At 29.5% G+C, this 12,648-nt stretch overlaps 1 protein-coding gene across 3 annotated transcripts in view; it reads left to right on the top strand.

Annotated features, from left to right (window-relative positions):
• The window catches only part of Arms (Ankyrin repeat-rich membrane spanning), an 86,819-nt gene that overhangs the window by 36,374 nt on the left and 37,797 nt on the right, over positions 1-12,648 (top strand). The window contains exon 1 of one of the 3 annotated variants that reach the window (XM_088259147.1): positions 5,711-5,936. The exons of the other annotated variants lie outside the window; for them this stretch is intronic. Coding sequence (XP_088115273.1) covers positions 5,805-5,936 — 132 coding nt within the window. The 5' untranslated portion in view covers positions 5,711-5,804. Of the gene's footprint in view, positions 1-5,710; positions 5,937-12,648 lie in introns of those variants that run through there. 3 annotated transcript variants of the gene reach the window in all.

Below are 12,648 nucleotides of genomic sequence, written 5' to 3'. Positions count from 1 at the left end.
ATAAATTAATAAAATAAGCTATTTATTGACTTGGCGTTTAATTTGTAGAACTCCATTTTAATTTATGTATTAATTTTAAATCAAACACAGATTTTTTGAGTCTACTAAGTTGTATTTTATTGACATTCGTTTGATAATGCCCTAACAAGGCGAAACAATTGTCACAATATAATTTATTATGTGTTTTTTGTTAATAAAATACAACTTAGTAGACTCAAAAAATCTGTGTTTGATTTAAAATTAATACATAAATAAAATAAGCTTTTGATTAACAATTTTAATAGGAAACTTTAAATAGTAATACCTTATTTTATGATATTATTTTCAGAAATATGGGATAACAAAGTGTATTCAGTGGTCAGCAATCATTTAATTCGTGTCAATTATTGTCATCAACAGAAAACGAAATTTAAATTAAAAGACAATTTATCCCTTGACTAGTTGCTTTGCGAGCCCTGAACAGTGAATACTCGAAATAACCAAAGCTTCGGTCGATATAGTTTGCGTATCTGATTAATTGAAATGTATCAACTATAATGTCGCTCAATGGAATCGTATACATCGCTTCACGGTTGGCATTCAATCGCGACCCAATCTGATTTATTGCCTATAATTTGTCATTATATTATGCCAAACCGATTGTTCTACACATAATGCATTGATATATTATCGATAAAATTTTATCGACAGTACTTATTTGGCATAAGATGCTGATCTCTTATCTATCAAATAGCTCCCGTACACAAAATAAATAAATTGTTAAATTATGATAATTACATGCTTTGGAAATAATATGTACCTTAATAAAACGATTTTCGTACGATTGGTGGTAACATTTCAGTCCGTATTAAATTGACAATAAAATATTCAATGAAAAATAATTCAATCTAACACTTTTTTATCAGACACTGGATTTTCAAGTCAAGCCTCAGGGTCAATTCTCGAGTTAATAGACCTGAAAATTACTAGTAATTTTTCGCCATAATAATCTATTTAAATATGTAAAAATATAATTGTTCTTTTGTTCACAATCTTAAATCTCCAAAAGTTACTCATCAATTGCTTTGAAATTTTGACACAACATTGCATTCGAATACATGCGTTTTTTTATATGAAACTGTGAAATCTATGATAGTGTATAAACTGTGCAAGGGAAAAATATGTTTTTTACAGCAATGAGAACGCCAACTTTTTAAAGTAAAAGCAACTGTAATACCAAAAAAAAATCTCATGACGGAAAGCGTGCCTCTTGACATCTTAAAATACTGTCTCACGTGTATATTTACATTTTTTAAAGGCAAAGCAAAGCCCGCAAAGCAAAGACCCGCAAAGCGTCTGTTTTAGATGCTTTACTGCAGTAGTATAGTAAGGATTGGGAAGGTAAATGTAAAAAATACATCACAAACACCCAGACCTATATTGTAAATTTAAATATATTAGAAATGTGTGTATTTCTCTTAAGTCACAGCGACGCGTAGCTAGTACAGCTAGTAAAAATTAAAACTATTACTATGACTTTTAAGACACTGATTAATAATATACGACACTGAGTATAAAAAAATGCATTTATGAAAATCAAAGTTTTCAGTTTCACTGTTTACTGTTTAATGTATAGCCCTCTGGCCACTTTCCATAGGATTCTCAATTCATTGTCAAAACGTCACCGATGCTCATTAATGCTTACATCAGTGGCGTAGAAATGGGGTAAACATTGGCCATTTTATTGGCAGTCGTAAGGGAATTTCGAGCAATATAATAATAGTTATGAAATTCGTTCTTTCATTAATTGATTCGTCAGTTACTTTGTGGTAATATCCATCCATTTTTATTTGAAATTTTCTTGGTAATTACCACTTTTTTGTAATAGTGGTATTTACCAAGCAAAATTTAAATTTCAAATGAGTCTCACTTACATTTTTATGTGTTACAATATTAATAATCAATTATTTTCTTCTACTGCTTTTTATGATGATTTAAGTTGACTTTTGTATGTTCGTCGAATAAACTTTAATCAAATAGAAACATATCTTCTGTTTTTATTAATATTGAATGTCAATACATAATTTGAATAAACACATTTAATAAGCTTGTATATAAATATTTAGATGACATTACCATCTGTTATTAACGGCGGTCTTTATGTTAATAACGTCGAAATAATCTCCATATTTTATTGGCAATTAATTATTGTTTTAAAAATATATTTACGCTTTGCCTTTGCACAAAATTAATTATCTAACTTTATTTGCTTTTTGCTTATTCAGATTTGGAATAAAGTACGTTTTTTTAAATATTATTCCTACCTTAGATTAATTATATGTTAAAATATTTTTTTAAATAGCGTAAAATGCACATAATAAGAGATGAGTGAATGAGGAGTAAAGAATACCAATGATTATATAAAACTTTAATTAAATATTAATACATCTTCATTTGTTTTTTTTTAAATATTGAATGTCAATAGGAATATACACATTTAATAGGCTTATATATGGATACACACTTATACATGTAACAGTGCATACCTCACACCTAATAACGTCAACATTTGTCTGTATTTCCACCATTTGAAATGGAGACAGTTTAAAACTTTACCTCACTTGTTTTTTTAACAGATTTTTATGAAAAAAATCCTGATTACCCTGTGAATTATTTTCACAAATCACGTACTTTTTTAATCTCTTTCAAGTTTTTTTTTATTAATATTACGTAAAACAAAATACACACTTATATGTGCTTGATTTACTTATTGAATTTACTTGATTATCATTTAGATATGTTATTATTCCATCCGCTGAAAATCGTACGTCACACTCGTGTAGCAGTCGTAAATATTTCGCATACAACATATTTTAAAATCATTCGCTCTGAATCTGTAACTTTGACATTTGCAGTGACATCTATGATTCTGAGACTGAAATGCTTTATGTGTTTACCAATCATGCTTTTATCCCATTCTGTTTAGTGATTGCGATAAGCGACGGGCTATAATTCATTTCAGAAATCCGAACGTTTCTTTGCTGATAAAAATATCTAATAATATTTACGCTTCAAAATATAAAAAAAAAAACTGTTTTCGGAACTATAACGTTTATTGCTATGGTACATTTCAAAGTTTGTGTCAGCTTAAACAGTAGTTCTCAAACTGCTAAGAAAAATCTTGATAATCATAAACTGAAAAAAAAAACATAGAAGAAGATTCATAAAATAAATAAATCTGAATTTAATTCTGAAAATACTATCAATTACTTAAAAATTCTACGAAAAGTCTATTTTATTTAGACGATGATTGTTAGTGATTTTTTTTGTTTTCTATGGCAATCATGATCTATTGAGTATTTCCTTTATAAATGTACTATTTTCTTTGCACGATATTCCGTTTTAAGAATAATAATAATGAATTTTTTATTCATATTAAATTATATTACGATTATTTCAAGGAAAAAAAGAACTCAGTAATTTAAAAAACGTACTCACTTTCAGAAAAAATACTACTTATTGTATATTATTTTATTCGTGAATTTTTTTATCGTCATTCAAAACATTTTACTCTAGACTCTACAGCGATTTATAAACTTACTAAAATATGTATTCTTACAGAAAATAATAAATAAATAAATGACGTTACGGTGGACAAAACATATGTGAATATCTGATGTATTACATCATGAAGAGAGACAATACGCGGTGTCAGAATATAAGTGTTTCATTTGCAAAAAAGGAAGCTATATATTGCTACCATTTTCTCATACACTTTATTAATTATTATTTTGTTTTAAAATATCTTAAAATTTTAATTAGTCGTATTTCAGTGGATTTATAACAAATTCTAACGATATTTCAGTGAAAGTTTCATACTTTCAGTGTGAATATTATGAAAGCGGATAGACTCGCTGAAATTCTATAAAAATAATGTACTCTACAATCTAGGTATTAAACGTAGTACACGCAAACAAAACAGTGCGTGTCTAGTATAACTAAGTTATTATGATAAGAAAACTTCATTTAAATGTCAGATGTTCCTGCCTTATCTCATATTATCACGACAGGTAGGTCGTTTGTGATGAATCGTTTGATGTCGTACGTGCTATGTCAATATGAAATGTCTAAGATAATAAATAAATAATTGATTTTTATAATCTTCACTTCGATTAAAAGTTCATGTTATTTTCGTACAATCCTTTGTGTTTTACAAAATTACAAAATTTCAATTAAAGCAGTCTACTCGTATTTAAAAATATATTATATCGTTTTATATTTTAAAAAAAAATCGTATTTTCCACGATTATTTAGGCATCGGACTTGCAAAACCAATGGCTCTCAACTTTTATTTCGCCGTACCACCCCTAAATCTCTTTAGACATTCTCTAGCGCAGTGTTCCTGAACATGGGTTCCGCGTAACTTATCTGTATATCCGGAATGTACACATGTATCTAATTGTTGTAATACATGAAAATTGTAACGTTGATCAACTGCGTATTTTATAGATGCAAAATTTTCCAATAAAAATCTAATATAAATCTGTGCATCATATTTTTTTTCTCACATTAAACTGTCTAAGCACCTTTTTGCCAAAAGTTGCCGCAACGATAAACAGTACAAACATATAGAAACAATTTTTTTTACCACGTTTCCGATTTCTCTACCAACCTGTGTATGTGTGACATTCAAGGTCGACGTGGAATGCAATCGATGCAAAAGTGCATACCTCGGTCGAGTTGTATTTTTATGCGTGTTGAATTTTCACGGGCACGCGTGACGTACGGCCGCGCGTGACGCGCGCCGCGCACCCACCCCAACCCAGATGGAGTAATCGGGACCGATATGGGTCAGTCCCCGCTCCCGAAATATTCTCCGTGCCGCATGTCCGTGTCCACTCGATGACTATTAATATTTCACCAGGCGGGCAGTAATGACAACAAATTCAGTTTATTTCCACCACGCGCCGTGATTCAACTTCCAACGCCGCCAGTCGCGTAAATGTCATTCCCTATCGCAAAATCTTCATCCTGCATTCCCGTTCGGAATGTCATCTTCTTGTTATCAGTGGATATGTGTTGTGCGTCATGAGCATCGGTGAATCACTTTTTAAATTTCTTTTCACCTCAATGATTACATCTCGTCGTACATATTGTCAACAAATAATAAACGCAGATTCTTTTATCGTAATATTTCATAACTTAAAAATGAATATTTTTTATGTGTTTTTTTTAAATATTTTCTTACCTTATCTCTTGTGATAGTTTCGACAGATTGATTAATTAGTCTAGTTTGACAATCGCTTATTAGAATGTGTGGTGTGTACCTACCTGAACTTCGATTCAACAATAGCCATGAAATTCCCACAACTTCTGTATCTGCGACGATAAATACAAATATTATTATTACCGTATCAGAAAACATACCTACTCATCGCCCAGTTCGATACTTTGATTCTCAATAATTCCACCCGCTATCAGTACAGTGTCTGGCGTCACTCATACGGGACATAGCGTAATTTTGTACGAATAAATATATAAATATTACTCTCGCGAGAGCACATGTGCGTCAACAGTGTTATTTTGAAATTTGAAATTATTTTAGTTTTATCACAATTAAGACGATCGCTTTGTTCTTTTCACGAAAACAAAGCCGCACATCCGATGTTTTTTAATCTAATTTTTCTTTCGGTTTACACCTGTCCGATCTCGCGGTGAACGAGAATGTGACATTATTTCGGGAACGGTTCTCATTGACAATGGTGTCCATACGGGCGTCGCTGTGCTCCTTCCACCAGGCCGGGTGGCCGTAAGGAGAGAGCAGGATGGCTGGCAAGAAGGCTGGAGGCGCTCCCAAGGAGCTGGACAGACTGGTACCCCTGAACCTCCCGAGGAGTTATGGGAGCCTGTTCCCCTACTACCATTTCGTTAGAAATACAGTCTCTAGTTTGCAACAGGTACTCGCTCTACCTGTTGTCTCGTATCAATAGATGAAACCCATACCTAGAGTATTTTTTATTGTTATTTCAATCCGTTATCTAACCCTTTTAATTGATTATTTGCTACAATATCTAATCTTAATTGATACTTCGCAATTTATCCTTCGAAACCGAAGCACCTGACCAAATGTCTTATTCATCGCCTCGCCTTCTTACGTTAATCTTCACGACATACTCGTGAGTACTTTCTTTTTTAAATATTCCATAAACAGCTATTTTATAGTACGCCATAACTACCGTTTTGTTAATTTTTTAAATATTCATATGTATTCTGACTTTCGTAGGAGAAAGAAAACCTTCAAAATAAGTTCATACTAGTATTAAATGCATATCACTTTTTAGATAAATATTTTTATTCCATTTTTTTTCCTCTAAGCATAATAATATTTGTGTTTTTTGTATAATTTTAATGAAATTGTTTACTGACATTATAACATAGCAATGCCAAATCCGTCGTCTAAAGTTGACCATGTTATCACATTACAGACGCATTTCCTATTTTACGTAAGTAAATATTTATCAACTCTTAAAATATCATTTTTTAATTTATAATTTAATTCACGTTCAATTATTTTTTCTCCACTTCGATTCATCGCGATGAATCGAAGTGGAGAAAAAATAATTTGCATCGATGCAATAATGCATCGATTCGATAATTTACATAGAACATTAAAAAAATCATGGAAAAACTTGTATATTCTACTAAATATTTTTTGATTCGTTCTCTTTTTTTATTATATCTACGAAAAACATAAGTTTGAAAAAAAATTTGCTTGATTAATTTGAGGAAAAATGTGATTAACTAATGTCTCACACTGTTTAATCGTTTTTATTTGTATTAATTTTTAAGGCGTTACGAAATTTTCCTCAGAATCATAAATGAAAATTCACCGGATAGGTTTTAAAGTTTGTGTAAGATCAACGGATATAAATTACATTTTTATATATTTGATCAGATTATAGTCTTGCGGTTTAACCGTAAATATGCTTCATTATGCAAACATAGTTAATGAGAAGATTATATCGCGATTTAATATTTACCTTAGACATCCAAAATGTCTATACGTTTATTTGTATAATTATATGCTGATGAGTATGAAAGAAATCGAATCGTAGTTTTTTCCTTGATATTTCTTAGCCGTTACACTAGAACAGTGATTCCCAAAGTGGTCTATATCGACCCCCAGGGGTCTATGACTACTTGCAAGGGGTCTATGTTTTAATTTGAATTTAAAATATAAACGTATAAAACCTAACATGTGTGGTTCAAAGTGAGTAACACTACATATACCGGCTGTCAAAAATACATTTGAAGTTAATGAATTTGATAAAAATCAATATCAGGTAAGGCAAGGGGTCTATGAGATAAAAGAGTTTGGGAACCTCTGCACTAGAATAATATTTTTTTAAATTGTATTTTAAAAAATGGCGATAGTTATTTGCCTCTGACATCCAAAATGTTTACACATTTTTGTATAATTATGTGCTAATGAGTATCGAGGGGATCGAATTGTATTTTCATTGATATTTCTTAGTCGTTACACTAGGATGATATTTTTTGAAAATTGTATTAAAAAATTGGCGATACTTATTTACCTTTGATATCCAAAATGTCTTTACGTTTTTGTATAATTATGTGCAGATGAGTATGAAAGGGATCGAATCGTAGTATTTTCATTGATATTTCTTACTCATTACATGAGAATGATATTTTAAGATTTTTTTTAAATAAAATGAACGATAATTTTTTTAAACATAATTTTTACTACATTCTTAATTTGCCTTTAGAGGGTAAAAATAGGCTTTCAAAAGTAGTGCGTTAATAAAGATTTACGATACTCAGTTTATGTATATTAAAAAAAGTTTTTTTTCGTTTTAAAATATGTTTGGTAGAAAATTTAAATGACGTTCTATAAAAGTTGTAAGCAATTATTTTTAGCATAAAAAAAACAACCACATGGTCTGTTTATCTTGTTCGATATGTATCATTGTTCCTTGATTTATTTTAATAGTAGGTTTTGCTTGACGTTTTCAGCGAGAGAAATTCGTATTTTCATCTAATGTTGGTCAGTAATCTGAAGTCGCTATTATAAAACTAACTGTCAAATTGAAGTTTCTTTAGCGAACGCATAGAGTATCTGAAGTGCAAGAAATAATGTGTATTTTTTTTCTATTATTTTTAAGCACATGAAATACACAGCGACGACAATTTACTAAATAAATTATAGTTTTTTTTCCGGACGAAGGTAGGATGCAGGATTGGCCCAAACTTTTTTATGGAAACTTTTCCTTTCAAGGTCAAATATTAACGTGATTTCTGAATATTAATAAAAACGTAGTAAAAATAAAAGAATGTAAGGCTGATATAAGCATTATCGATAAAATTGAGAAAGGTGTGTTGAGATGGTTTGGACATGTGGAGCGTATGAGTGAAGAAAGAACGGTTAAACAAATTTATGGAGCGAATGTAGTTGGAAAAAGAAGCAGAGGACGACCAAGGAAAACTTGGCACAATCAGGTATGTCAAATACTCGAAAGCGGCCGGGTCAGGAGTCGTAATAATCGTCGGGTATGTATAAGGAGATGCATGAATGTAGAAGAGGCAAAGAATGTTTGCAAAGACAGAGTGGTGTGGCGTTCGATTCTCTCTGCCTACCCCTGCGGGGAAGCGGCGTGATGGTTAGTTAGTTAGTTAGTAAAAATAATGTGTATGAAAATACTGCGTCGTAATGTTTCGCGTCACAGATAGGACCAAGAAAGCATTAAGAAAATTATATTGAAAAATTATTTACTTACTCGTCATTGGAACTGTGTGTCTTAGTTCTTTTTTATTACATCATAATATTACCCTTTCTGAACTGCAAAGCCATTTCCTAAAGTGCATCTTGCTCTTATCTGAGATAAATAAAAAGCATCTTAAATAATATTAATCAGTTGTTGATTTTGTTCGAGCTAGAGCCATTGTAAATGTTAACAGTGTGTATTAATATTCGCGAGTTAAAATTATTTATATGACCGCAGTATTACCAGTAAAACAATATCTTAACCAAATGTTTACTTTTTTAACTCAACAGGCTTTTGTTTAAAGGTTTACACGCGTTAGTCAGCATAACGTTAGATCTATATTTGCTCATAAGATCGTCGTAGTTTATTAGACCGATTTTTAGATATTTAGTTCTGATCTTAGTGTCTTCTCGGGCGCTTTTTATGCCAGTAGAAAGATTTAAGTGCTGCCGAATGGTTCGGTAGAGTGAACTGTTTCGACAACAAGGATTTAGTTTTTATCCAAAATGTTTAAAAAAGGTTCCTTCACTAAAACTGTCCAAAGTCTGGTAATAAACCTATTTTACCTACCTATTGTACTTAAACATTATAAAATACGATTAAATATCCACTTTTATATCATATTTACATTAGATCTTAATGTTTATAAAATAATTGTGGCTAATTTATATTGTTTTTAGGTTAATCTACTACATTAAAAGTGGTATTTCTATAATATTTTGGAGAAATAAAATACTTTGTTTTTTGATCCACTCACATTTTTATTAAAAACTAGTTTTGGCAACCTGTTGCCCTTTTCAGGGTTTGTTTTTATGACTTAACATACATACATGATATATATATATATATATATATATATATATATATATATATATATATATATATATATATATATATATATATATATATATATATATATATATATATATATATATATATATATATATATATATATATATATATATATATATATATATATATATATATATATATATATATATATATATATATATATATATATATATATAAATATATATAAAAAAGAAACAGTGAATAAATTATTGGGTTTCGATAAGGATAGGGTGGGGGTAATTGTGTTTTAAGGTGGGGTAGGAGCAAGGAAGGGGAAAACTGTGTTTAGGTTGGGTTTGATTTTATAGGAAAAATATTAAAAGGTATTTGTATCATTTGAATATTTTCAAAAGAAATGTCAAGATAAAAATATTTAAATAAAAACTAGACATAAAAGAAATAATACACGAATCTTTCAATATTCGTTATGCATTTATCATTTAATGTAACCGTTATGCATATTTTTTTTTTCATTTTTCCATTAATAAGTATACTTACTCTATGAACTTACATGGATAGGTATATTCTACTAGCGGATGAAATAGTAAACCATTATTTCTATTTTCATCGAGAGAATAATAGTCGATTATCGAGTCGGAAAAAACGATGACTTTTATTATGATTTAGTAATTTAATATGTGACCTAATAGCATTAAGTAATTATTATTGACGTCAATAAATTATATGCCATTGAACCTTCAGATGTTGACTTGAAACATGTGCTTACAATGTGGACGTGCTATCACAAAGAACACAACAAAGTTGTATACTTTGTTTTCATATTATTACAAAATATTTATTTACAAGATTTTACAGAGATAATTACTTAAAAATATTGATTATTAGTTGCATTGTTTTTTCGCTAGTTATTTAATTATATCATATTGTATCTAAATATTTTCAAGAAGTATAATTATGTCCGCCTCCAGAGTGTAATGGTTAGTGCGTTTAGCTACCGTGCTAAAGGCACCGGGTTCGATTCCCAGGGTAGGACAAAATTAATATAAGTGATTATGCACTGTTATTTATTTTAAATTACCTGGATGCACAATTGTATAAAGCGCAGGAGCATTCACCTTGCTTTCGTTTAAGCAAAAATCAAGATAACACTGCGTCGATACGATACAATGTCCTATGCACCATTGGGTGTAGATAATGGTTTTTTACATTTTTTAAAATTAATTGTATATATATTTTTTAATTATGCGTATTTTGATTGATTATATGACATTTTATTCTCTGCAGCCAAGCAAACGATGAAATTATTGTGAATTATGATTTGAATAAATTTAATAAAAACGGTTCAAACCGTAAGTAAACATAAATTTATTGTTCAAATAAAACGTAAAATATTTGAATTATGACAAAAAAAATCAGGTTGTTTTCAGATAAATTTATTTTTATATTCAAGACGTTGAAACTCATATTTTCGCATAATGTGACATGTCTCGGAAAAAGTATAAAAATACGTATAGTAAAAATAGCCAAAATTTTACATATATCTGCTATTACATCGCAAAAATAGTTGACGATTTGTTATTTTATTGAAACATAGTATAAAATATCATAGTATCAACCAAGGACAGGATTTACCGTGGTCATGCGTCGGACAATTCGCTCACTCCTTTCAAGAACGTCATATATCAAAAATCGACAATTTTCAGTGTGCGTGTTTTCGGAATGCCCAGAAAATGTACTATATCCCAGCAAAAGCGGCATATTTTCAACTTAATATTTCCCCGCTACAGGGCAGAAAGTGTTGTTTTTGCATTTTGAAGAAAAGGTATTGTTTAATTATTTTTTCACATATACTAAATATTTTTCAAAAGGAGAAAAAACATTCTGGTTTTACCTTAAAAAATCTGTTGCACAGCAACAAGTTCAATAAGTGGCTTGATATTTATTTTTAATACATTTCATTATATTTTTAAACTTTAAAAACGATCTCCTGAAAATGTTTTTTTTATTTTTTATATATGACGTTGTTGAAAGGAGTGAGCGAATTGTCAATTAACCCAGTCTAGTTGAATAGTGTAAAATTCAGTTATATATTTTGCTAAATACCTAGTTATCCGCATTCTTCAATTTTTTGATAACAAATAAAAGAATTTAAGTAAAAAAAAATTAATATCGCTTTGTTAAATAGTATTTATTTTAAATAAACCGTTCAAAATTTCCCATTTTAATTACAGGTGAGGGGGTATGGATTTGTGATTATTAAGCATGCATTTTGTTATTCGTTAACAATAACATAGTAAACAACATCTTACGTCTCGCGATATCTCACGTACAGTCATAGATTTTATCGGCGTACCGACCTTTTGACAAAAATAAATCTGAACAAATCAAAAATTATCTATCGAAACGTAATTTTATCTTATTTATCATTAAGTTCATTTATATTTATTGATTTGGCGTTTAATTTGTAGAACTCCATTTTAATTTATGTATTTATTTTTAAATCAAACACAAATATTTGAGTCTACTAAGTATTTTTATGTGTTTTTTTTTTAAATAAATACAACTTGGTAGACTAATAATCTGTGTTTGATTAAAAAATTAATACATAAGTTAATTTATTGCCTTATTAATTTGCCAAATAAACAAATCGATTTTAGTGACCACAGCTTTGTCTCAACGAAAATTAATTTCATTGCGAAATTACCGTATAGATATATCTAGTTAATTTAGTTAACTCTACTATGATTTTAAAATTACCGCTATAAATATTCGTCTATTTAATTTATTTATCACGCCATTTTTTAAAATATTCTAGAAATAGGGAAATAACCTAGTTAATTTAAATCTCTAACATCTAATTGTTGCTTCGTTAGCTTCATATAATTTATGTATGTGTATCGCTGATTTGCTATTCATTTTTTACGTATAATAATCGCAATCAAAGTTCCGGATATTTTTATTACTATTTTCTCCATGTTACGTGTATTCGACCTCACTATATGAAGGGCACCCCTAAGGCCTAGGTATTGTTTATAAGAACTCTGATTTGATTTACGATAAAATCGTGATTTAT

This window comes from Brachycentrus maculatus, unplaced genomic scaffold, assembly GCF_059751285.1.
Source record: "Brachycentrus maculatus isolate JH-2025_06_01 unplaced genomic scaffold, ASM5975128v1 h1tg000110l, whole genome shotgun sequence".
Classification (NCBI taxonomy): domain Eukaryota; kingdom Metazoa; phylum Arthropoda; class Insecta; order Trichoptera; family Brachycentridae; genus Brachycentrus; species Brachycentrus maculatus.
The sequence above is the reverse complement of the archived record's forward strand: the minus strand, read 5'-3'. Positions and strand labels throughout refer to the sequence as shown.